This window comes from Anolis carolinensis, chromosome 5 (assembly GCF_035594765.1).
Source record: "Anolis carolinensis isolate JA03-04 chromosome 5, rAnoCar3.1.pri, whole genome shotgun sequence".
Lineage (NCBI taxonomy): Eukaryota > Metazoa > Chordata > Lepidosauria > Squamata > Dactyloidae > Anolis > Anolis carolinensis.
In genome coordinates this window covers 82,273,094-82,299,780 of record NC_085845.1, presented here as the reverse complement: position 1 = coordinate 82,299,780, position 26,687 = coordinate 82,273,094, and the positions used below count along the sequence as shown (strand labels likewise).

Here is a 26,687-nt window from a genome sequence, read left to right as displayed (position 1 = left end):
CAGAAAGGTTTTGTTAGCACATGTCATTTTCCTGTCTATCTCTGTATGATAATGGGGGAAACCCCATGTTATATGAATTCCTCCCCCAACCTGGAGAATTATGGCTTAGGAAATAATTATTTGTATCTAACTGTTAATTGGTAGTACTGGATGGTACATATCTCTTTCTCCATGACACACACAAAGATACTGTCAGAGTCCAGCTTCCATAATGCCATGAAAGGAAACAATAGATGTACAGGTGGAATGGTGATGTTATACATAGAGAAGTTGGTTCATTTCAATAATGATGATGATGATGATGATGATAATAATAATAATAATAATAATAATAATAATAATAATAATAATAATAATAATGTCATCCTCAGCCTGAACACTTGGCTCAGCAGGTTACTGTTTTACCATACAACTAATCTCGCTTTTACAGTGCCCATCTCTAGTTGTTATACATTCATATGTGGAGAGAGGCCCTATTCAAGGCAGAACATCACCCTTAGAAATTGATGATATGTCCTGCACCACCAGAGCTACTAGGGAGAATACACAGATATACTCACGTAATTCTCCCAGAAGATCATTATAACATACAGGGTCATTTTCTGCTCTTATGAACTACCATGTAAACAAAAGAAATGTAGATAATTATATTATTGCTCTTCTTAAAATATGAGAAGGCTTGATTTCCACACTAAAATTATTCCTTGGATCACAGGAATTTACCTGTATTTTCAATATCTCTGGTATTCTCTTGTTGATCTGTAAATATTCCACTATTTCTTTCTTCGGGATAGCAATCTTTCAGTTGAGTCTTAGCAGTCTCTTGGTCGACTGCATTTAAACTTTGACTGTTAGAAAATAAAATCTGCTCTGGAGCTGTGAAAATCCCTTTGAGATCCCTTTCCGCAGACTGTCTTTGAACAGAACATGCTGTCTGCTCGCTTGTATAAAGACTATGCAAATTGGATATTTGATGTGCATCAATTGAATCTGTAAACAGCTGATCAATGGGGTTCTTTTTAGCAAAAGAATGGCAGGACTGTGAAGAAGGGAGAGTCAAAAACTGCTGATTCTTCTCTTCAAATAGTGCTGTGATAGGATGGGAACTTTCTCCATGGGTATTCTTCATAGGGTCATTCACAATGCCAACCAATGGGTCTTCTCTGTGATTGCTTCCGAAGTCTGCATCAGCAGTGAACTTGGGAGACTTGTCAAACATGCTACTACATCCTGGACTTAGGGCAGGAAAAGTTGATCAATCAAACATAACAGGCAATATATGAACTATTCACATTATATTATCAGTATGAGCACATGCTTTAAACTTTTCTTAACAGTTTTCTTTCCTGAATTCAATACCTATGTCACTGCCCCATTCCATCACTCTCCAGAATACAGGAATCGAACTGCCCAGTGTTAGGGATTCAGAATACTCTGATAATGTCAAAATACTCTGATTTCTGTTGTAAAGAAAAAAAATTGAGTCCTGCTCTGTTCTGTTTTAAAGTAACAGAATGTGTTGTTTTATTCAGACAGCTGTGACTAACCAATCCAGCCACTGTATGTCACTGCTGCTCCACTGCAGTGAACTGAGTAACAGGGAAGGAGGGAGGAAATAGAGCATTTCTACAGGAAAAGCTACATCAAGATATCCAATGGACCATCAAGTAAACTAGGAGGGAATCCTGAAATCATGTTTAGCAGTAAGAGGGCTCAGTAAGGTGATAAATATTTTAAAATATATTTTCAGTGCAGTCTCATAAAGAAGAAGAATGTGTTTGAAGATAAACACACAACTTAATAATAATAGTAATACGGCAATAATAATAAGAAGAAGAAGAAGAAGAAGAAGAAGAAAAACAAGAAGAAGAAGACGACGAAGAAGAAGAAGAAGAAGAAGAAGAAGAAGAAGAAGAAGAAGAAGAAGCAGCAGCAGCAGCAGCAGCAGCAGCAGCAGCAGCAGCAGCAGCAGCAGCAGCAGCAGCAGCAGCAGCTTTGGCTCATGAATGGGACCATGAAGAAGGAGACAGAAGGCCTGATCCTTGCAGCCCAGGAGCAAGCCATCGGAATAAATGCAATTAAGGCCAAGATCGAAAAATCAGCTGATGACCCAAAGTGCAGACTGTGCAAGGAAGCTGACGAAACCATTGATCATATTCTCAGCTGCTGTAAGAAAATTGCACAGACAGACTACAAACAGAGGCACAACTATGTGGCCCAAATGATTCATTGGAACTTATGCCTCAAGTACCACCTGCCAGCAGTAAAGAACTGGTGGGATCACAAACCTGCAAAAGTATTGGAAAATGAACACGCAGAGATACTGTGGGACTTCCGAATCCACACTGACAAAGTTCTGGAACACAACACACCAGACATCACAGTTGTGGAAAAGAAAAAGGTTTGGATCATTGATGTCGCCATTCCAGGTGACAGTCGCATTGACGAAAAACAACAGGAAAAACTCAGCCGTTATCAGAACCTCAAGATTGAACTTCAAAGACTCTGGCAGAAACCAGTACAGGTGGTCCCGGTGGTGATGGCCACATTGGGTGCTGTACCAAAAGACCTCAGCCGGCATTTGGAAACAATAGACATTGACAAAATCACGATCTGCCAACTGCAAGAGGCCATCCTACTGGGATCTGCACGCATCATCCAAAAATACATCACACAGTCCTAGACACTTGAGAAGTGTTCGACTTGTGATTTTGTGATACGAAATCCCGCATATATATCTTGTTTACTGTGTCATAATAAAATAATAATAATAATAATAATAATAATAATAATAATAATAATAATAATAACTACTTTATTTTTATATCCCGCCTCCATCTCCCTGAAAGGATTCAGGGCAGCTTACATGGGGACAAGCCCGATCCAGCAAAAATTAAAACCAAACATAGATTAAAATGTATTTCAATAGAATCAATAACATTACAACGACACAATAACATAAAAACAGCATCATCAACAGCTAATAGCCTGAGCAGTAATGGGTATTGTGCAATAGAATTTCAGAATAGGGCTGGTAGACAAAAATGCAAGGGCCAATAATAAATTAGAAGTAAAAGAGCAATGTCAGTTTAAAACACTAAACTTATAGGAGGAAGGACAGGCATAAAGTGCGGGAACTGCTGGTAGATATAGTTGGGGGCGAATATCTTGTGAACTGCTTAATTAAAGCGCAATGGAACATCCACATTTTTAGCTCTTTATAGAACGTGAACAGGGTGGACAGACACAATTATATTTGTATTAAGTTTGAATTAATCAAACCTAACATCTAGGTCATATGAATAACAAAAAAAAAATTCTTAATGTCTTGGTTTTTAGGTCTGGGGATATTTGGGGTATTGATCCAGGAAATTTGCATCTAATAGACAGCATCCGCTCTAGGTTCTTCGATATGGCTATCATGATTTTCTATGGGTGAGCAGATGGCAACTGGTAGATGGCATATGCTCTGTAGCTCAAAGATTAGAGCTGATAGGCTGCCATTTTTGGAATTAGCAGGTCAGATATATACAGAAACAGGACTAACATTTGAGACACCAAAATGTGTGCTGGCCAGGGTAATCATCAATCTAGTTTAGAATTCAGTTTATAAGATAAATTTTAATTATGTCATTTGGATTCTCTTTGATGACATAGTTAATTTACAAATTAAGCACAGGGACTGATGCAGTGTGTATTTTATACACTGAAAAATCAAGCATGAGGATGTTTGCTATCTCATAGTTCGACCTGGGAATAAGGTGAGGTCAGAATAAGCAAGCAGACACACACTTGGATGAAAATGGCCATATTTCTGTTGAAGATTTTTATGGCACAAAGTAAGACTCCAGGCACATGAGAGAAGACTTCTCCCAGCTCTGCCCTGGCTAACCCATGTGCCTCATCTCCAAAGAATAAGCTACATTTGTTGGTTGACTCTCAAAATGATTCATGCAGCTATATGGTATTTTGAATGCTGCTAGCCATGGCACATGACAGCGGTAAGTGCTGATTTTTCCAACTAAGGATGCCCAATTAGCCAAGCCTGATGCTAATATCTAAGAACTTGAGGCTATATACCAGCATTTCTCAACCTGGGGGTCGGGATCCCTGGAGGGGTCATGTGGAGGGGTCACCAAAGACCATCAGAAAACACGTATTTCTGATAGACTTAGAAATTCAAATCCCTCCAGTATTTTCTGTTGGTCATGGGGGTTCTGTGTGGGAAGTTTGGCCCAATTCTATCATTGGTGGGGCTCAAGGGGCTCTGATTGTAGATGAACTATAAATCCCAGCAACAACAACTCCCAAATGTCAAGGTCTGTTTCCCCCCAAACTCCACCAGTGTTCACATTTGGGCATATTGAGTATTCGTGCCAAGTTTGGTCCAAATCCATCATTGTTTGGAATCCACAGCACTCTTTGAATGTAGGTGAACTACAACTACAAAACACAAGGTCAGTGCCCACCAAACCCTTCAAGTATTTTCTGTTGGTCATGGGAGTTCTGTGTGCCTGGTTTGATTCAATTCCATCACTGGTGGAGTTCAGAATACTCTTTGATTGTAGGTGAACTATAAATCCCAGCAACTACAACTCCCAAATGACAAAATCAATCCCCTCCCCAGCCCCACCAGTATTCAAATTTGGTTGTATTGGGTATTTGTGCCAAATTTGGTCCAGTGAATGAAAATACATCCTGCATATCAGATATTTCCATTACAATTCATAATAGTAGCAAAATGACAGTTATGAAGTAGCAACGAAAATAATTTTATGGTTGGGGTCACCACAATGTGAGCATTGTATTAACGGGTCGCAGCATTAGGAAGTTTGAGAACCACTGATATACATGGTTTCAGGATCAGAATGACATTTACCTGTTTAGCTCTTGTGAGTCCAGGTAACTCTACCATGTTTGTAGATTGACCTAAATATGTAAATAGTGTAATCTAACAATCCATGTTGGGCATGAAATATTATTCCAGAGAAGGCAGACAGATAGGTATAATCTCGCAGCCTGCTCCATATTACATAGTTAGCGACATCTATATTGGGTTTAACTGAAAACATGTGTATTGCAAAAACAAATCTTGCCGTTTTCAGCCCCTTGATGAATGACTGTTTTATGTACATCAAAAAATGCATGTTAGAGAACTTAATAACAAGTCAAGGCAAGTTTTATCTTCAAGAAGACTAGATTAAACATAATATAATAAATCATTGTGGAAGTCAACTTTGATTTGCAATGTAGAAGCTATCCCTACCTGTTAATCTGATGGAAATACAGGCCAGCATGTCCCTCTACAGTTGGCTTGTTAAAATTGTTTTGCCAGTGTGGTGGTTTAGAAAGCCAAGGATCTTCACACTTAGTGTTTGCCAGCTGAGATGCTTGTAAGCTCTGTCAACACATGTTAGAAACACTTGTCAAGAAATGTTTAAAAATGTCCCTTGCTTAATTTCTTAAAACACTGGGTAATCCCAGTGATATCAATTGTTTTCTCATGATGCAGTGAAGAGCTGGGAGTTTTACTCTCACAACATTTTATCAGATGTTTGCATTACATTCTTTTCATCAATAGGCAATGTACTTTCCCAACCATTTTAAGAACCGTGTTTTGGGGTTTTAGATCACAGTGTTCTTCTATATAGTTGCTGTTTTTATATGCTGTAGCGATTCTATTTTTGCTGCTGGTTTTATTATATGCTAAATATAGTCACTGTTTATGGTTTCCATTTCATTTTTTTCACCCAGATAACATTTCCTCCTGGGTGGTATTAAAGTACAATAAAGAAATAAAAACTTTCATCCCTTGGAACCTTTGAATAGTATACTGATATATTGATTTGTTCTGTGGCGTGTTCATTTATGGATGCTGCTTTCAAATCATACTCTGATGTTTTATGATATTTATAATCTTACACATCACATTTAATGCTATTTTGGGAAAGATAATTTATTACTATAGTTTAGTAGTTATCACTTGCCTTTCCCCACAGAGTGCTCAAAGTTTGGGCCATGGGATCTTACTAAATAGCAACTATGTAATGTATGAATATGATACAAACTTTTATTGTACCAGCTCACATGGGAATCACTCTAAAAGCCATTAAGTGGATGCAGTTTTTAGTGAAATGAAAAGAGACTGGTAAGAGTATCGTTTATAAAGCTTACTTGTGCCTTAATGTTCTCCTTCTCTAACAGGTATTTCCGTCTGTTTTCTAATACTTCTTGTTGTACCCTATTAACAAAAGAGAGACAGAAAAAGGAAGAAAATAGACTGCATTTTTTTCACTATTATTTGTTTTTTGGAATATCCAGTCATCATAGCATCATAGCAATTGATGTCTTGGTTTTAATAATTGTCATGTTATGTTGTTTTATAACTATGTTATTATATTGTGTTTTAAATTTATGGACTGTTTTTCTTATGTAAGTCGCCCCAAATCCCTTCAGGGAGATGGAGGCAGGGTACAAAAATAAAGTTGTTGTTATCATCATCATCATCAATATTAAATGGTTGTCTGGTATTCCAAAGATACTGTGAAAATTGTATGATGCAAAGCTGTGCATGGAAAATGAAATAAATCATATGCATGTCTACTCAGAAGCCTGTCAATTAGTCTGTAATTATGAACACATTGAAACCCTATTGAATGCCTGCCATGCATAGAACTGTTCCCTTGGTGACAACTTTCAGAGGGATTGCTCTGTTAAATTGGTTGCAAAAAAAGAGAAGTCTTGTGGTAACTTGAAGACTTCTATTATCCTATATACTCATGTATAAGTCTAAAAATAATAATTTTAAAAAATCAGTCCAAAAATCTATGTCAACTTATTCACTGGTCAATGTGAGTATTATGATGAGAAGTAAATATTTTGAACATGTCAATATTTTTAACATATATGATAACGCACAAACTTTTTTTTAAAAAAAAAATTCTCTATTCAGGATTATAAAAATAAGACCAGCATTTTATCCTTGTTAGTTTGTTTCCCTCACAGTTGAATCTACAGTAATCACAGCAATGAGCAACCTTACAAGTCAGCTATAATACTCCTATCACAAACTGCTTTTGGCCTATCTATCATTTTAGATTCACAACTACCAAATTCATTGCAGTCTCTATAATTCATACCACTAGCCCCATACTAGCAGTCACAAGGCATTTTGTGGTTGTTCTGTCTTTCTCTCCTTATTGGATTGGTTTTGTGAAGAAGGGGGAAAGATTAGAAGAAATACTGGCTAGGGCTACTAGGCATGAATACCGGTGGGGTTTGGGGGAGGGGGATTGACCCACTATTTTGGAAATTGTAGTTCACCTGCAATCAAATAATACTGTGAACCCAACCAACAATGGATCTGGACCAAACAGATGCACATACCCAACATGGCCAACCTTGGGTGCACATACCCAACATGGCCAACCTTGAATACTGGGGGGGGGGGGGGGGGGGAGAGAGAGAGAGAAAGAGAGAGAGAGAGAGAGAGAGGTTGACCCACATTTTTGGGAATTTTAGTTCACCCGCAGTCAAAGAACACTGAACCCAACCAACGATGGATTTGAAACTTGGCACGCATACCCAACATGACCAACTTTGAATACTGGTAGGGTTTGCAGGGAATTAACCTACGATGTTGGGAGTTGTAGTTCACCCACAAACTTATGCATCTTTGGGTGCATACATAACAAACAAAATGAAAGACTGACTTTTTATAATAAATAGCATTACAAATGACCTAACCTGAGCACCGCTGGGTACCTAAGCTAGTCTACAATAAAAGTGAACATATGTTTGTTTATATGTATGCATGTATCTTGTGGATGGGCGATTTTCAAGGTGGTTCCCACATCCAGGGAACCCTATGACTCCTGCCAATAATGGATCTAGACCAAACTTGGCACACAGATACCTCATGACCAACAAAATTTTGTGAAGGGGGTTGGGGGAATGGACCTGGGATGGTGGAAGTTATCGTTCACCCTGCATTCAAACAGATCTGTGACTCCCACCAGCAACAGCTCTTGCCCAAACCTGGAACACATACTCAACTTGACCAACTTGTAAGTACTGGGGGTTTGAGGGAATTGACCTTGGATGTTGGGAGGTATAGTTCACCCATATCCAGACAGCATTTTGAGCCCAATTAACGATGGATCTGGAAAAATCTTGGCACACATAATCAGCATGATCAGCTTTAAAAACTGGTGGAATTTGGAGGGAATTGCCCTCGCAAGTTGGGAGTTGGCATCACCCATAATCAAAGAATACTGTCAACCCCACAGACAATGGATCTGGACCAAACTTGGCACACATAGCCAACATGACCAACTTCGAATACTGGCAGGGTTTGGGGGGAACTGACCCATGATGTTGGGAGTTGTAATTCATCCACATCCTTATGCATTTTCTAATGGGAGCATTAATGAAAACAACCCAGACATGTTGAATATCTAAGTTATATGTAAAAAAATAAAATAATGCAATTTACAAAGTTTCATTGAAATGAGAAATACAGCTATCACTGCACATATACCTGAGCTGGATGTCATCTGAGAAAGATTTAGATGGTCTGCGTTCTGGTGATTTGGGTAATTCTACGTTGTGTCTTCTCAATGGATGTTTTATTCCTCTGTTAATTTCCACATGAACTGGCATTCGGATATTGTCTGTAATAAAAAGACAGCCCTTTCAGTGATTTGGATAGGGACATATAATTTAGTGGAAGGCCATAAAAATGTTTAACTAGTGCTATATTCTCCATCACAGATTTCCTGTACAAACATAACTGGTTATTTGTCACAACGGAGGCATGTGACCAGCAGGACCTCCTGATCTGTGTTGTTAAACTTCTTTCATAAATGGCATAGAGACAGATGGAACTTTCTGTGGACACTTGTCCCTCTCTAGTACGAGAGGCAGTATGTCTTTGCATGTAAGTTGCTGGAGAGTATTAAGTGGTAGCATGCCGTCACATTTGTGCTATTTATGGGCCTCTCATGGGCAACTAGTTGGCTGCTATATGAATTAAATGCTGAACTAGATGACCCATCAGTCTGTTATCTATTCAGAATTACAGATGTTTCTGCAGAATTTTTATTTCTAGTAAGCAGACTTTCAATTCCTATGAATAGATTAATTATTTTCAGTTTGATTAATATTGGGGCTGCAGAAGCATTATGAAGTTAGCAACATTTATTGTTGTGATTTTAATGGTAAGATTTATCAATTAAAATAGCTGTGAAACTCACCAGTATTATCCTTCCTAGTAGAGATTTGGTTAACAACATACAGATTGAGAAGATCAAGGCTGATAGCTGACTTTTTAAGGGGAGACACTCCCAAAAGTTTCATCTTTGATTTCAGTTTTTCCTTTTCAAAGAATTCCTATTATATTGAGAGGACGGGGGAAATTAAAATGTTAGACAGGGAAAAGAGTTATTTACAGTTATATATAATCCCATAGTAATACTCAAAATGTTTACAATTACAATTTAACATATTTAGAGAAAAGGTCATTTATTCAAATAATATAAAAATATCTAATCTCAAAACTACTAGAAGTCATTCAAAGCAAAAAAAAATATTTGGCAATTCTGGATGAATTTTGTCCAGAAGAAAATTCAAATTAATTATTCCTTGTAGCTCAGTAACACGTGACAAAACCCTACATTTCCAGTAGAAGTCAATCCCTGAGACACAGTCTCTTTGCCTTCCCATCAGAACTGAAAACATTTTGTCTGCATTGCTGTATCTCTTTATTAGCAAAATGACACATCTCAGTCCTTATATACAGGTATATGTGTGCCTTGGAGTCACTTGTCAATTGATGATGACCCAATGGATTTTGTAATGTTTTCCTAGGGAAAAAGTACTCAGAGGTGGTTTTGCCAGTTCTTTCCTCTGAAATATTGTCAACAGCATCTGTTATTCATCGGCAGTCTCTCTTACAAGTATAACTAGTGTTGACTCTGTTTAGTCTCCAAAATCTGATGGAATCTGATGTTTTTAGACTATTTCAGCAGTGCCCTAAAATATACATAGAGTAAAACTCAGTTTTAGTCCCAATGGAAATTAATCTAATGAAATAAATGGAATTTACATGAGAAATTACTAACACATCCCATTTTTTCCTAAAAGGCCTACAGTAGTTGAAATTAAAAAATGATTTTATCCTTTATAAACGTGGATCTATTCACCCATTTTGTTTGTAATAAAATAAACCTATTTGTTAGAACAGTGATTTCCAAAGTGGGTGCTACCGCCCCCTCGTGGGAGCTGCAGCAATCCAGGGGAGCGGTGATGGTCACAGGTACATATATCTTTCTGTTTAACAGCTATTAAAATTTTTAAAAAATTAATTTCCAGGGTGCTGAGTAATATTTTTTCTGGAAAGGGGGCAGTAGGCCAAATAAGTTTGGGAACCACTGTGTTAGAAGAAAGATCTCAGTCTTTATTTTAATCCATTAACGATAAAGTTTCTTTAATATACACTAAGAATTAATTAAAGTAGTGGTACTAGATCTTTTCAGAATAAAAACAAACAATACTGTGGTGAATTAAGCAGACAACTCTTTATAACTCTTTATAACAGGGGTCCCCAAACTAAGGCCCGGGGGCCGGATGCGGCCCTCCAAGGTCATTTCCCTGGCCCCCGCCCTCACTTTTAATAATATAATATATTGTATATACCAGGGGTCCCCAAACTAAGGCCCGGGGGCCGGATGCGTCCCTCCGAGGTCATTTACCTGGCCCCCCGCCCTTAGTTTTATAATATAATATATTGTATATACATATAATATTGATAATAATATTATAATGTAATACAATATAACACTAATAATAATACCATATAATAATTTTAATTATATATTCTATATTACATATAATATTACTAATAATATTACAGTATAGTGGTATAGTTCAATGTAGTAATATATAATGCTAATATTGTGTTATGCTAATAATATAATATATTGTATGTACATATAATGTGTAAGCCACTCTGAGTCCCATTTGGGGTGAGAAGGGTGTGATACAAATGTAGTAAATAAATGCAGTAAATAATAAATAAATAAATTTTAGACTTAGGCTCACCCAAAGTCTGAAATGACTTGAAGGCACACAACAACAACAACAACAACAACAACAACCCTAATTAACTTGACTATCTCATTGGCCAGAAGCAGGGCCACACTTCCCATTGAAATCCTGATAAATGTATGTTGGTTAAAATTGTTTTTATTTTTAAATATTGTATTGTTCTTTCATTGTTATTGTTCTTGTTCTTGTTGTTTTTGCACTAGAAATAAGACATATGCAGTGTGTATCGGAATTTGTATTTTTTTTTTCAAATGATAATCCGGCCCCTCAACAGTCTGAAGGATTGTGGACCGGCCCTCGGCTTAAAAAGTTTGAGGACCCCTGCTTTATAACTTTACAATTCTTGATATTATGATATCATGTCTCGGCATTTTATTTGGTTTTAATCTGCTTAATTGCTTGATATGTGTTTTAATTGCTCATGTTTAGATTGTTGATATTTTGTTGAGATGTATTTTAATGTTTGTAAGCCACCTTGAGTCCCCTCTGGAATAGAAATAAAACAAGTAAATAAATAACTACTTAGTAGCCACAAGATGTCTAAGATTCCAAATACTATAAGCTTCTTATTTAGTTCATATCACCAGTATACAGACTAAAATGGAGACCATGTGAAACAAATACCGTATATACTCGAGTATAAGCCGAGTTTATCAGCCCCTTTTTCAGGCTGAAACAGCTCCTCTCGGCTTATACTCGGGTGAGGGTCTTGGCGGGAAGGCGTGAGGCTGAAAGAAGAGCCCTTTCCCCACTCCTTCCCACCAGGACACTCACCTCTCCTCCTTCCTTGTCCCTGTGCTCCTTTCCCTCTGAGCCCAGAAGGGAGCGAGGCTGCGGACAAACCCGCCGTGGCGGCTCCCTCCTCTTCTGGCACTGCCACCAAGGAAGGCGCCCGTCAGCGAGGGAGGAAAAGAGTGAGGCTGCTGACAAACCCTGCCACTGCAGCTCCCGTCGCTGCCAAGGAAGGTGTGTGCTGGGTGAGAGAGGAGGAAGGAAAGGCGTGCACCTTTCCCTCCTCCCTCATCCCACGCATGCCTTTCACGCCTCCTCCCTCACCCCGTGCGAGCCTTCCTCAGCAGCGGCGGAGGAGGGAGCCATGGCTGTAGGAACAAACCCCACTGCTACTGCCGCTGCCAAAGGCATGCATGGGGCAAGGGGGGAGGAGAGCGAGGCCGCAGATAAACCCTGTGTGCGCCTTTCCCTCCTTCTCCTTCGTGCCGCACGCGACTTCCTCATCAGCGGCAGTGGCTCCTTCCTCCAAGGTCTTACTTTTGGGGGATGTCGTAGATTTGGCAATACAGCAAAACCTCTACTTTGTCTTATTTTCAGGGGATGACTTATTTTTGGGGAAACACAGTACTACTTCTCAGCTTGCAGAACAAGTGCAAGCAAGTTCCTCTGAGAAGGCTAAGGAAGAATTAACTGTTCCAGCTTTCATGAACCTGCAAAGAGAGAGGTCACAGCTGCACAGATTCTCAAGATTAGCTGAGAAGCAAGTTGCCAACAGGTAGCACCTGTGAATTTAGGATTTATGGAGACTTGTTCTGGAAGCTATGACTTTGGACTCTTGATATCTTGAGTTTCCTGAATGCTGGACTTACTTTGGACCTCAGCTTACAGATTCTGATTCAGCCTTGTACTCTGGACATTCTAATATTTGGTTTACGACCTTGAAATGGATATTCAGCTTCTCTATTTTAGTATCCTGTTAATGTTTGCACCTCTGTTAGACTATCAGCTTGACCTTGGGCTGTGGATTAACACTCTGTTAGAGTTTGGGGTTGAGGCTTCAGACATTACTATTCTAACACTGGTTCCTGACACTTGGGGCTGATTTTGGAAAGATTTCTGGATATATGACTCTATAACTACCTGTATATACCTGTGTATGAGCCAAAGTCATATATATGTCGAGGACACGTCTGGAGGACAAAATTATAGAAGTTGATTTGACCTGTGGATAAGTCGAGGGTTATTTTATAGGGAAGGGAAGTGCCAGCACTGCCTCAAAGGCAGTCCCTCGCATTTTCCCACTCAGGCATTCAAAAGGGTCAGAAGTGGTGCTGTGGTGAAGACAATAGAAGGGTCTTTTATGTTATCTCAAGACAGGCTAAGTTTTTGCCTTTTACCACACTACTCAGAAAAGGAGATTATTTCTTTGCTGGTAAGATTTAAGGTATAATACAGTGGAACCTTGACTAAAGAGTGTCCCAACTTAAGAGCATTTTGAGTTAAGAGCAACCTCTCAGTCTGTGTTTTGCTTTGACATAAGAGCAGCATTTAGAGTTAAGAGTTAGCGCCAGAGGGAGTGCTAGCAGGAGAGGACGGGGCTTTAGGTCTTTGCGGGAGCAGCCTCCATGCCTTGTGCTCTTGTCCACTTTGGGAGATTGCTGTCCACTTTGCTCTTGTCCCCTTTGAGGAACTTTGTGTTAGTTGATTTTGTGTGTGTTTTTAGTCTTGGTATGTTTGGCTTCATGAAGAGAAAGGGAGAGAGCAAGAGAGGGAGTACAGTATGAAGAAAACAATGCTTCTGCCTCTTCACTTTGTGCTTCCATGCCACAACTTTGTGCTTATCCCATTTTAAAGTTGATCTCTCTTTTTATTGGTTTATGTGAATGTGCATTTATACATTGTTTGTTATTTATAAAGTACATTTTCTTATTTAAAAACATGTAACAAAAATGGGGAGGGTAGGTCCCCAAAACGGATTAATAGGATTCCAATGCATTCAATGGGAAAATCTGGTTTGAAATAAGAATTTTTGGAGCTAAGAGCTCAGTAACTAAACAAGTTAATTACAATGACCCATAGATAAATTGACCCAAGTTTATTTGGATCAATTGTGACTAACATTTATAGACCTATATATGAGTATATATAGTAATAAACTTAATTTGATTCATTTTTACCCCTTAGATATATTCCTGGCACCTGGTGTATTAATATATATTTACAAGCATAAAGACCAGAAATATTTTGATGACATTGAAATTGTGTTTCACATATTTCTAGCCTTATCTAAGGGTTATTGTTATTCCAAAGTAATTTCCGCTGTACCCTATTCATTTTGCATCTTTAAATCCTAGTGGTTACTTTGTTGATGGTGTTCTAGATTGTTTTTCTTATGTGATGTCTATTTTGATAGCTGTGATTCAGCTGATCTGTACAAAATGGTCCTACCTTTGTCAAAATACAAATTGAAGACTAAACATTTTAAAAATATTTCTCAATAGATCCGTTCATTCCTGTTTCACTTCTCATTAGTTATTTCTAAACTAGACACTATACTGAAGCTGAATGTGAAACACAATTCACTAAAAGCCTCAGGGCCCTTCCACACAGCCATATAACCCAGAATATCAAGGCAAAAAATTCCACAATATCTGCTTTGAACTGGATTATCTAAATCCACACTACCATATATTCAAAGCAGATAATGTGGGATTTTATTCAGCTGTGTGGAATGGGCCTCAGAAGGTATGAAGGACTTTTCATGGCATTTTTATTACAATGGCTACCATTATAGCTTCGAGAAAGCCCTTGTTCACATGTATGACCTTTGATTTACCATAATAATTCCTTACCTTTTGCTTTCTTTTCTCCTTGTTAAGTACGATTCTTTTGCTTGAAATTGAAAGATTTAAAAGAAAGATTAATTTGTTTTTACAAATCTAATATATTTATAGAAATAGTGTTATAATTTAAGGTTGAATTGTGTGTAATTTCTTAGAAAATATACATATATATTGCTTGCTAAACTCTTCTGCAATTTGTCAAGTAATTGGCTAACCTGCATAGATCAATGGAATGCATAGCTCTAAATTCAATTACTCATCTCAATCAGATTAGACACAATGAATTAATGGCATTTATGTAAGTGTTAATTTACCATTTAGTACTTCCTTCAGAATGGCTGGTCCTAGAAATCAGACTGAGACTTTAAACTTTAAAATATATTATTTTTTAAAATAGTTTATTAATTTATATCAATACTTTTGTCATGTCCCATATCTGAAGATTCCAATACAGTGTTCAATAAAGTCAGTTGAGAACAATGTTAAAACATGAACACTAATTTAAAGACTAAAATATTACATCAGTTATGGGTGCATCTACATTGTAGAATGAATCCATTTTGACACCACTTTTAAGCATCATGATGAATGCTATGGGATCCCGGTAGTTGTAGTTTTGCATGGTCTTTAGCTTTCTCTGCCAGATAATATTGGTGCTTTACCAAACTACGGTAAATGTCCTAGGATTCATAGTACTGAGTTATGGCAGTTAAAGCCGTGTCAAACTGCATTCATTCTACAGTGTAAATGCACCCTATGACTTAAATCAAGACTATTTAATATAAGTTAAAACAATTTCAACTAATATTGAAGCTTCTGAATAACACTATGTAACAAAATTTGAAAAATGTTCTGTTCCTGGTTTGAAAGTATTATTTCCTGTTTAACTGTGCGGTACTTACTCTTGAAAGTAGTTGTTATACTCCAGAAACTTCATTTTGTGGCTGCCACACACTATGTTGAATTGGTTGAGATTTGATGAAATATTCATTGAAAAACTATAGCAAAATATGCTGTCGGATGTCCCGCAATAACAATTTTTTTTCAGTTTAATCAATTTTTCCCATGTTTTTATGTTAGAACCAATTAGGAAATTACATTTATAACCCAGGAACAAAAATCATGTTACATAGTAAAACCAGTGATTACATATCTGCTTTGTACTGGATTGTCTGAAGCCACACTGCCATATAAATAAGTTCAATGTGGATTTTATACAGCTGTGGGGAAGGGGTCTTAAACTACTGCATTTACTCGAATCTAATGCTCACATTTTTTGACTAAATTGCCCTCCCAAAATTAGGGTAAGCATTAGATTAGCGTAAGTTTGAGTTTCAAGGTTTTGAAAATTGAGGTGCACATTAGATTTTATGGCACATTAGACTTGAGTAAATACGGGTATATTATAATCCAGTTGTATGTACCTGATCATGTATCTTGATCAGCAAACTTTGGACAAAATGAACAAGGCATCAATTTGTGCATGGTAACAACAGTGACTGAAGCCCCATCCACATAGCTGTATAAAATCCATATTGAAGTGGATTATATGGTAGTGTGGACTCAGAGAATCCAATTCGAATAAGATATTGTGGATTATCTGTCTTGATATTCTGGGTTATATGGCTGTGTGGAAGGGCTCTATGAGTCTCCACTGTCATATAATCTGGGATAAGAAAATAATTTGAGATCAGATCCTGAGCTGTAAGGACAGCATAGGGGGCCTGAGGATCCTTCCACACAGCCATATAACCCAGAATATCAAGGCAGATAATCCACAATATCTGTTTTGAACTGGGTTATCTGAATCCACACAGCCATATACCTCAGGGCCCTTTCAGACAGGCCCTATATCCCAGGATCTGATCCCAGGTTTTCTGCTTTAAACTGGTTTATATGAGTCTGCATTGCTAGATAATCTGGGACAAACAAAAGACCTGGGACCAGATCCCGGGATATAGGACCTGTCTGGAAGGGCCCCCAGAATATCAAGGCAGATAATACATAATATCTGCTTTGAAATTGGTATTCTAAATCCACACTGACATATAATCCAGTTTAAAGCAGAAAACCTGGGATCAGATCCTGGAATATAGGGCCTGAATGGAAGGGCCCTCAATTCAAAGCAGATGTGGAATTTTATACAGCTGCGTGGAAGGGGCTACACAGCCCTATATCCCAGAATATCAAAGCAGCAAATCCCACAATATCTGTTTTGAACTGGAATATATGGCAATGTGGACTCAGATAACCCAGTTCAAAACAGGTAATGTGGGATTTCCTGCCTTGATTTTTCTGGGTTATATGGCTGTGTGGAAGGGCCCAGAGGCTCCTTCAACACTGCCATATATAATCCAAACTATCTGCTTTGAACTGGATTATATGGCAGTGTAGACTCATAAAATCCAGTTCAAAGCAGATAATGTGGATCATCTTCTTTGATAATCCAAACTATATGGCAGTGTAGATCTGACCTGAGACCCCCTCTCCACTGCATCTCAAATGCCCTAAAACATATTATATAGCAATGTACTCATATAATACAGTTTAATGCAGTGAAACTGCATTATTTGGCAGCATAGACGGGGCCCGAGCTTCTCACAGCAGCCCTTTTTCATCTTTAGTTCCTTTTAAACAGTTGTCCTGAATGACAAGCAGAAATGCAAAGGAGGATGAATGTTTCTACTGCTCCATGACAGGGGGGGGAAATGCAGGCGTGGCCTGCAATTATTACTGCTTCCGAGGCCCTGTGGCTAAAAAAATAGTTCAAAATGCAGTAATGGCTAGCTAGCTAGAAAGTACCGCAATCTCACATTTAGGGAGATAGACATGCCCAGGTAATGGTAAAGGTTTTCCCCTGACATTAAGTCTAGTTGTGTCCGACTCTGGGGGTTGGTGCTCATCTCCATTTCTAAGCTGAAGAGCCGGCCTTGTCCGTAGACGCTTCCAAGGTAATGTGGCCGGCATGACTGCATGCTGTTACCTTCCAGTTGGAGCAGTACCTATTGATCTACTCACATTCTGCATGTTTTCAAACTACTAGGTTGGTGGAAGCTGGAGCTAATAGGGGGAACTCACCCCGCTCCCCAGATTCGAACCTGGCAACCTTTCGGTCAGCAAGTTCAGCAGCTCAGCGGTTTAACCCGCTGCGCCATCGGCCTTACACGCTGTCAAATGCTGTGTTTTATAAAATCCTCCATGCTGCTGGCTTAGCCCAGGGAAGCGGCCTTTAAGCCTCGCATTTGAAATTTACGAGGGCTTCAGCTTCACTCACCGGGAGCCTCCAACCCAGTTCATTGTCTTTCACCAGAAAGTACACAGCCAGCTTTGCCTATTGTCGACACACTTGTAAGGCAGGCCAGTTTGAAAAGAAGTGGCCTCAAAGCCAGCACTAGCTGAGCGAAACCTCCTTTGTGTAAAACAGGCGCAGGCCGCTGAGGGAAAACACAACAACAGTGAGGCCTCCAAGACGGGAGTTGCTGTGATGGTGAAGAAGGCCTTGTTTCGGCCTGTGACTGGTTGGTAAGGCCTGTCTTAAACCTTCAGTAGCAGCCAGGGATAAGCAGTCTCTAGGCCAAGCATAGGCAAACTTCGGCCCTCCCGGTGTTTTGGACTTCAACTCCCACAATTCCTGGCCTCAGGCCCCTTCCTTTTCCCCCTCAGCCGCTTAAGCGCTTAAGGGGCCTGAGGCCAGGAATTGTGGGAGTTGAAGTCCAAAACACCGGGAGGGCCGAAGTTTGCCCATGCCTGCTCTAGGCCCTTTCACACTGCACTGTTATAGTTCTATTATCCTGCTTTAACTGCCATGTAAACACTCTGAGGAAATCTGGGTTTTGTAGTTTAGTCGGGCCTGAGAGCGCTCTGTCAGAAAATTCTGATTGGCCCTCCCCAAAATTGCAAATCTATAGGATGTTGCCTTGGCGTTGAAGAATTTTAATTGGATCCATCATATTTTTTATTTGTTAGGGTTAAACTTCTGTTCGTTGTCTTTTTTTCTTTATTTCCTTTATTTCTCTTGCCATCATTTTCACTTCCCTTCTTTGAGGCCAAAAATATTTCAAAATCCTAAATTATCATCTGTATGGGTGGCCTTGCTTTCTATTTATTTGCTCACTTACTTGATTTGTATCCCGCTTTTCTCTCCATAAGGACTCAAAGCAGCTAACATGTCACGAAATGATGCAATAGGAATATGGAAACAAGGCAAACACATAAATATGAATATATAAAATGGTTAAATAGGATCCAAAAATCTATTTCTGTTTCACATAGTGTATGCTTCTTACACATCGCCTGGAGATAATTTTATACAATGTGTAAAAGTCAAAATACAATTAGAATTACATTAATTACATGGTTGGAGGTACATACGCTTTGGGATGGTTTGGTTTTTTAATGTAATTCCGGTGGCGCAGTGGGTTAAACCGCTGAGCTGCTGAACTTGCTGTCTGAAAGGTCGGCGGTTCAAATCCGGGGAGAAGGGTGAGCTCCCGCTGTTAGCCGCAGCTTCTGCCAACCTAGAAGTTCGAAAACATGCAAATGTGAATAGATCAATATGTACTGCTCCAGCGGGAAGGTAATGGCGCTCCATGCAGTCATGCCAGCCACATGACCTTGGAGGTGTCTACGGACAACGCCGGCTTTTTGAATGGACATGAGCACCAACCCCCAGAGTCGGACACGACTAGACACGACAGGAGATAATTTTATACATGTGTAAAAGTTAAGATACTATTAAGGTAAAGGTAAAGGTTTTCCCTTGACACAAAGTCTAGTCGTATCTGACTCTGGGGGTTATTGCTCATTTCCATTTCTAAGCCAAAGAGCCGGTGTTGTCCGTAGACACCTCCAAGGTCATGAGGCTGGCATGACTGCATGGAGTGCCACTACCTTCCCGCTGGAGCGGTACTTATCAATCTACTCATATTTGCATGTTTTTGAACTGCTAGGTTGGCAGAATCTCGGGCTAACTGCGGGAGCTCACCCCGCTCCCCGGATTCAAACTGCCAACCTTTCAGCCAGCAAGTTCAGCAGTTTAACCCGCTGCGCCACTGGGTTGCCCCCTTCCATCCTTCTGGGATTTCTCCTGTCCTCCAAGAATTCTCAGAGATTATTGCCAGTGGTTCTGAAATGACTTCTGCTAATGATTTCACGCATGAGACAAAGTTTAAGTACATGAAACCATTAAAAATTATACAGTCATGACAAAAAATAAAATATTAAAAGGTTTAAAAAATTAAAACTTTGCGTCAGGAGTAAAAGTTAAAATACAGTTAGAATTATATTAATTAGATGGTTGGATATACACACACTTTATGGTGGTTTGGGTTTTTAATGTAATTCTAATTGTATTTTAACTTTTACTTATTAAACAATTCCACATAGGTCAACTGCTTTAGTAGTCTGGTCACCCTTGGGGCTAGAGATAGCTCCCCCTTTCTCAGGATTGCTAATAATGAAAATATTTGGTGTTATCACAACCTTCTTGTCTCTTTGACAGAATGTAAAACTGAACTGAATCATTTAATCACAGCTACTCTGAACCTGCCAATTTAAAAATCAATCTATAAGGTGGGAATGTGATGTACAGCTTTGGGACTCGGTATTGTTGGGCTAAGCACATACTCCATATATATGGATTAGTTACTTTTAACAACTTTTAATTTCCATTTCATACCTAATGGGACTTGTGATTTGTTTCCACTGCAATCCAATGTTAATTCTTCACTTTTGACAATATTGAAGACAAACAAGAATAGGAGCTTGTGTATACAGAGTGGAGCATTTGATTTTTGAAAAGACTGCTTTTCCCCACAGTCCTGTTATTGGTGGCCATGCTGTATCTTTTGTGGTTTAACTCTCAGGTGCCATTCCACAGCAACCCAGCTCTTCTCCAGTTCTCAGTGCCCCTGGGATCTCATTTAAAAATGTGTTTGCAGATGAGGCCAGTGCTTCCTGAAAACTGCGTAAGCAGCAATATCCAAAGTTCTTCTCATCCCCAACTATGGGTGCAACTTTTCCCAAAGGGTACAAAATGAATAGAAATATAAAATAAGTAGTATTCACATTATTTTCCTTCCTTCCAGGATCTTTTGAGTGTATAACTGTCTGTCCTCTCCCAAAAACCACGCCTAGTGTTTCAACACAGACATTCAAATAGGATTTGAAAAGCTTCCCCGGCTGAATTTTTCCTATTGTATAACACATAAAGACATGGCATCCATTTCTTTCGCTTTTGAATTTCTTTAACCATAATTGCAGTCCAAACAGAGGAATCACGTACAGGATTACTGGTTTCATTGGTGCAGAAGCAGTCAGCACAAGGGTTTTGTTTGATTTAAAGTAATTCTGACACAAAAGGAAATAAAAATGTAGGTCTACAAATATTTTTCATAGTCACTTAAAAAGAGCTAGCTAATGAAAATTAAAACTCCAAATTCTGTTATGACAACATTGCTGCAAAACAGTGTTTCAGAACTATGAATCTCTAAATATTTATCTTGTATCCTGTTGCCATGTATGTGCACTTAGATATAAACCCCCCTACATTAAGTGCCTCTCACTCTCATGTCGGCATGGTTATAAATTCAGTCTATAGCTGTGTTTATTGTTATTTTTCTGTGCTGATTACCATCACCAAAACAAAAAAGCCCAAGGGACCCAAGCTGCCACTTTTTAGCATTGTATTGCTGAATCTCTTCTGTATATAAATTGTCTCCTATGATCATCACATATAGGCCCTACACTGAGAATTTACCTTGCTTTAAATGATGATGATGACAGTAGCATACCCTCTGATATTTTGCAGATGAAAATAGCAATTCTCCTGCCATGTGCAATGATGGAAGTAAAGTCTGGATTTTGGAAACTGCAATACTATTATCGAAAACCAGACTCCAAAAAGGTGAACCCCAGAGCCCATGGCTCCATAGGGATATTGATAGGGGAAACCGTGTTGACCGTTTTCCTATTTTCCAGCCACTTGAAATTAACCTCCCCCCCTTAAAACATCGTACAAGCACCATACACACCTTAGACCTCATGGAATGGATGCACATTATTTTGCATAATCCCTTAACAATACCCTGCTGAGACAATGCACAGAACACATAATGGGTTTACAAGTGAGCCACAGAGTTATCCTGATATGATCTGATTCTGTTCCTGGGAATGTTTCCTTGTCTTTTTTGCCAAATCGGACCCCCTCCCTAGAGTCTCCATTGAAGTTGTGAACACTCTGAGCACCCTTTTGTCTACCTGGCTGGCACCCATTGTATTGGTCGAAAGAGAAACATCAAAACCCATTGCCCTAGCTTTCTGCCTGCACCTTTCTTTTGTGTTGATCAGTAAACAGACACAATCCTTGAAATATACCAATACCATTTTATTAAATGTCCCTCCAACCCCGGAGACCAGTTGGCAATGACGACAGACAGCGCATCCCAGTCAACCAGCCTGCAGATCCTAGCCTGCCACGATCTGGACCAATCAACATTCAGAGCTGCAGAAGTCCTTTGTTTCAAGGTCTTATAAATATTGCTGTATGTTTGCATTGAAGTCTATCAGTCTTGGCATCGTAGACTCCGCTGATATCCATGTTGGCCAAGGTGAATAAATGTCTCTGATTTTGCCCTCAACACATCTGTGTCCCATTCGATCCATTGAGAACTTGACACTTGGGGTCTCGAACTGCATGCACAGATACATACAGAGCTTGGAAAGTTAACTTTTAAAAATAATACATTCTTTTTACTAGTAGTGTTTAAATATTATCTATTACTCATTGCTGTATTAAAATTGTTGTGGTATTTATTGCAATACATTCTGCTTTTTGTTGCTGTCCTTAGGATGAATAAGAGCATGACAAAATATCTCTGAAGTGCCATTCAAAAGTAAGTAGGCAACATTATTAGCTGCGTCTTTCAAAAAATAAAATTCTTAAGGTGCTGCACTGAAAGCCAATATATACATCTTTTAAGCATAGTTGCTTTTGTTATATGGAAAAGTAAGGAAGGGGATTCTATGTTGGGCATTGCTGTGCAAAAAATAACTTGTTTGGATGTACAGTGTTCCATCACTTATCGCGGGGGTTACGTTCCAAGACCACCTGTGAAAAGTGAAAATCCGCGAAGTAGGAACACTATCTTTATGTTGTTTAAAATCTCACTGACAAATAGCGTCTCTGTCCCCTCCTTGCCTCTCTCAAGCATGTGCATGCCTTGTGAGGCGAAAACAAAGCTCTTTCAGCCTCCCTTTCTCTTCTTTCAGCTTCTCCTTCCTCCCTCCCTCCTCCCTTCCTTCCTTCCTTCTTTCCTTATGCTTCTCCTTAGGAAGGAAGTAGAAATATGGATTTATAATATTATTCTATGATTTATACTATTATTTTAGTGTTTATTTAAAAAACCTGTGTAACAGCAAGGGCGCGAAAAGCGAACTGCAAAGTAGTGAGGGAACACTGTATGTATGTTTCCTTCTCAATGCTGAGCAATAGAATCTTTATCACTATACTGCAAGGGCATCGAGGCCTATGGGTGCAGGGTTTGGGACTATGCACCCGGACTTCGCAAGGCATAGAGCCTATTCCCGAGTAAGGAGCAGTGCTTACTCGGCAGTTGGCTGCAGGCCCTGCAAGGCCCGCCTGATTGCCGAGTAAGGACCGCTCCTTACTCAGTAATCGGCTGTAGGCCCTACGAGGCACGGCTAGGCACGGTCCAAAGCCTGCACCTGTAGGCCTGGGAATTTTGGGCCTATGGGTGCAGGCTTTGGGCCTATGCAGCCGGGCCTCGCAGGGCCTACAGCTGATTGATCCGAAAGGCAGGCTTGGAGCCGATACCTGCTCCTGCCTGCCTTTAGTTTCAAGTTAGTTTTTGTTTCATTTGGGGCCCTTTCCGTTTTGTGCCATACGAATGGATGGTACGAAATGGAAATACGAATGAAACAAATAGGACAAATACCGTGCACATCTCTATTGGGTACTATGTTTTCAGAGTGGCTTTGGTATAAATGATTTTATCATTTTATAATATTATAGATTGAAAACTATTTTGTGTCCAGTTGGTATGATCCAATTAATAAAACCTTCCTCTCTTTCATTATGCTTTCCTGTGGTTTGAAATTATCTCTAATGTTGGACCTTGGTACTTACTCGCTGGCACTGATTCCAGCTCAGCTTCAGACTATTCTGTTGTTCATGTAATAAACAGCCTTGCTCCAAAGGTTTTATAAAACCCACAATTCTCAGCCTATATACTTGTCCTTCAGAATTCTTTCACATCCTTTCAGGAAAATTGTTCCATTCTGAACCTTATCTGCTGCTGCTCAGTCGTTTAGTCATCTCCGACTCTTCGTGACCTCATGGACCAGTCCACGCCAGAGCTCCCTGTCGGCCGTCACCGCCCCCAGTTATCATTTACTTGAAACTTGTTGCAATAAAAAGCATCAAACTGCACCTTTTAAACAGATACGTCTCTCTTTCTGGGATTTGTATGTGCCTAAAGCAAGATTAGACTACAATAACCCCCCTAAAACATTGACAACTTGCCTGTGTAATTTATGATGAAGCGTATTCAGGAAAACTTCCCAAATTAAACTGATTTAATAGCAGAGTTCTGGCATTGTGCATAGTTTTAGCGTGAATTTATATATTTATTTGAGAATGCCTGTATACCAGCCTTCTCAGTATACACAGTAGCAATCACAGTTCACAGGAAGTTCGATTGAAACAAGATGGACTTAGAAGGTCAAAAACAATTCGTTGCATCTTTCTATAATTCAAAGAAAAGTTAGTTGTTTGCCAAATATGACTATAGTGAAACGGAACAACCGAGTCGAAGAATGAGGCTAGTTGTATATATGTATAATACACATCCTTAGGTCACGGATGGCAAATCTATTACATCGCCGTCAAATAATCTGGGATAAGCAGATCCAACCTCAGAGAGATAGTATCAGACAGAGTGTATTTGTAGGGTAATCGGTCCAGAATCATTAGTTGTGTATTCTAAAGGCAGCTGATTTCAAGGTTTTTTGCTTCAGTGGGCTGAATGTGTAAGGCAGAGATGGTCAGATGTCAAACTATGAAATTCTACTTTTTAAAAACTAGAGCCCCAAGATACACTGATTCTTGACACTCACTAAAAACTAGCATGAAAGACATACATTTAGAATGAAAGGATTATGCTCCATAAATATGTGTTTGAGAACAGAATGGATCTCATATCTCTTCCATATAATAATCCACTCCAAGTTATTTCAAACTTCATTTGTTTCTTCAGTATAATTTCTGGAGAGAACCTAATTCTTTTTGCTGCTGTTGCACCTCCAGTAGCAGTGGACCAGGGTTCAAACAGGCACACAATACCGTCTTATAGGGCAGTGTAGATCCAGCCTATGTCAACCCGACAATTTCACTCTGCTCAAAGATCATTAAAGGTAAAGGTCTCCCCTGACGTTAAGTCCAGTCGTGTCTGACTCTGGGGGTTGGTGCTCATCTCAATTTCTAAGCTGAAGAGCCGCCGTTGTCCGTAGACACTTCCAAGGTCATGTGGCCGGCATGACTGCATGGAAGATCATTAGGGTGGAGATATTTGGGGAATGTGGTATCTTTTAATACAGATTGAATGTTCCACTGAGCTAAAACTCTTTCTTCATTGATTGATTGTGTGTGACATAAAAATCTATATTAGATATAATAAATTAATTTATAGGTCATATCTCTTAGAATTCCTTAGGTAGTATGGCCACTGAAATCACTGGTTGGGTAATTCTGGAAGCCCCCGGTGATGCAACAGGTTAAACCACTGAGCTGCTGAACTTGCGGTTCAAATCTAAGCGGGGTGAGCTCCCACTGTCAGTCCCAGCTTCTGCCAACCTAGTAGTTTGAAAACATGCAAATGTGAGTAGATGAATAGGTACTGCTCCGGCGGGAAGGTAACGGCGCTCCATGCAGTCATGTCAGCCACATGACCTAGGAGGCGTCTACAGACAACACCGGCTCTTCGGCTTAGACATGGAGATGAGCCCCAACCCCCAGAGTTGGACACTAGACTTAATGTCAGGGGAAAACCTTTACCTTTATCTAATTCTGGGAGTTGCAGTATAAAAATTAAATCTTCCAGAGTTTGAGATTTGTGGCTTTATAACAAGCTCTCCCATAAAAGACTAATGTTAAAAACTGATTTATTACTGAAGTATTAAATAATGTGGTGCTGATTTCTGCAGAAAAAGGCACGGAATTGGGCAGCATTGATTCTATTCAAGATAGCATTTCTCTACTTCCACTAAGAACTTGTTTTACATTTTGTTTGTGTGACGTATACTTATTTGGTCATCAGTTGATGATAAAAAATTGTATATCTACTAGCTGTGCCCGGCCACGCGTTGCTGTGGCGAAGTCTGGTGGTATGGGAAATAAAGTATTGAGGAATTGGTGGTAGTTAAGGTCAAGGGTCCCCTGGGCTGAGTGGGTTGCTAGGAGACCAAGTGAACAGAGCTTAGCCTAACTGGCAGCAATTGGATAAAAGCAATTATTCATCTCCCTCTAATTAGGACTTTATTTTCTTTTCTTTTTGTTGTATGAACCTAGAGGCATGGATGAGGGGTTGTGCTGTCAATTTTCGAGGTTGTGGGGTGTTTACTTTTGTTGTTTTGTCCGCTGCCGTGATGCCATCACTCTTTTATATATATAGATAATATAGCCACTTTTACTATATAGCCACTTTTACTTTTACAGCCAGAAATGAGGTAAAACTATTTATGCCTCAGAAGTAAAGTCCCATTAAAAACAGAAATCGTACTCCCAAGTTAGTGTGTGTATGGCTCTATTTAAAATATTGCAGAAAGTGGCATATAACACATGCAACTCTGATAATGCTACGCATGTTTAATCTACATTAAGTCCCAGGTCTGGGATCAGTTCATTTCTACATAAAAAGTGTGTCATAAAACTGTCGAGCTTGCAGAAAGAAAGAAAAATTCAAGCTTTAAGAAAATGTCAAGCCATGCTAA

The 26,687-nt window shown here is 39.3% G+C and overlaps 1 protein-coding gene across 3 annotated transcripts in view; it reads right to left on the bottom strand.

Annotated features, from left to right (window-relative positions):
- The window catches only part of redic1 (regulator of DNA class I crossover intermediates 1), a 29,138-nt gene extending 10,814 nt beyond the window's left edge, over positions 1–18,324 (bottom strand). For 2 of the 3 annotated variants that reach the window (XM_062981691.1, XM_062981692.1), the window contains exons 1-7: positions 17,956–18,324; positions 14,691–14,730; positions 9,255–9,390; positions 8,540–8,672; positions 6,175–6,241; positions 5,267–5,400; positions 724–1,235 (exon numbers count right to left, since the gene is read on the bottom strand). In XM_062981691.1, the coding sequence (XP_062837761.1) occupies positions 724–1,235; positions 5,267–5,400; positions 6,175–6,241; positions 8,540–8,672; positions 9,255–9,390; positions 14,691–14,730; positions 17,956–17,978 (1,045 nt within the window). In that variant the 5' untranslated portion in view covers positions 17,979–18,324. The remainder of the gene's footprint in view (positions 1–723; positions 1,236–5,266; positions 5,401–6,174; positions 6,242–8,539; positions 8,673–9,254; positions 9,391–14,690; positions 14,731–17,955) is intronic. The other variant, XM_008111595.3, reaches the window with a different exon arrangement.
- Between the last annotated feature and the right edge of the window lie 8,363 nt (positions 18,325–26,687).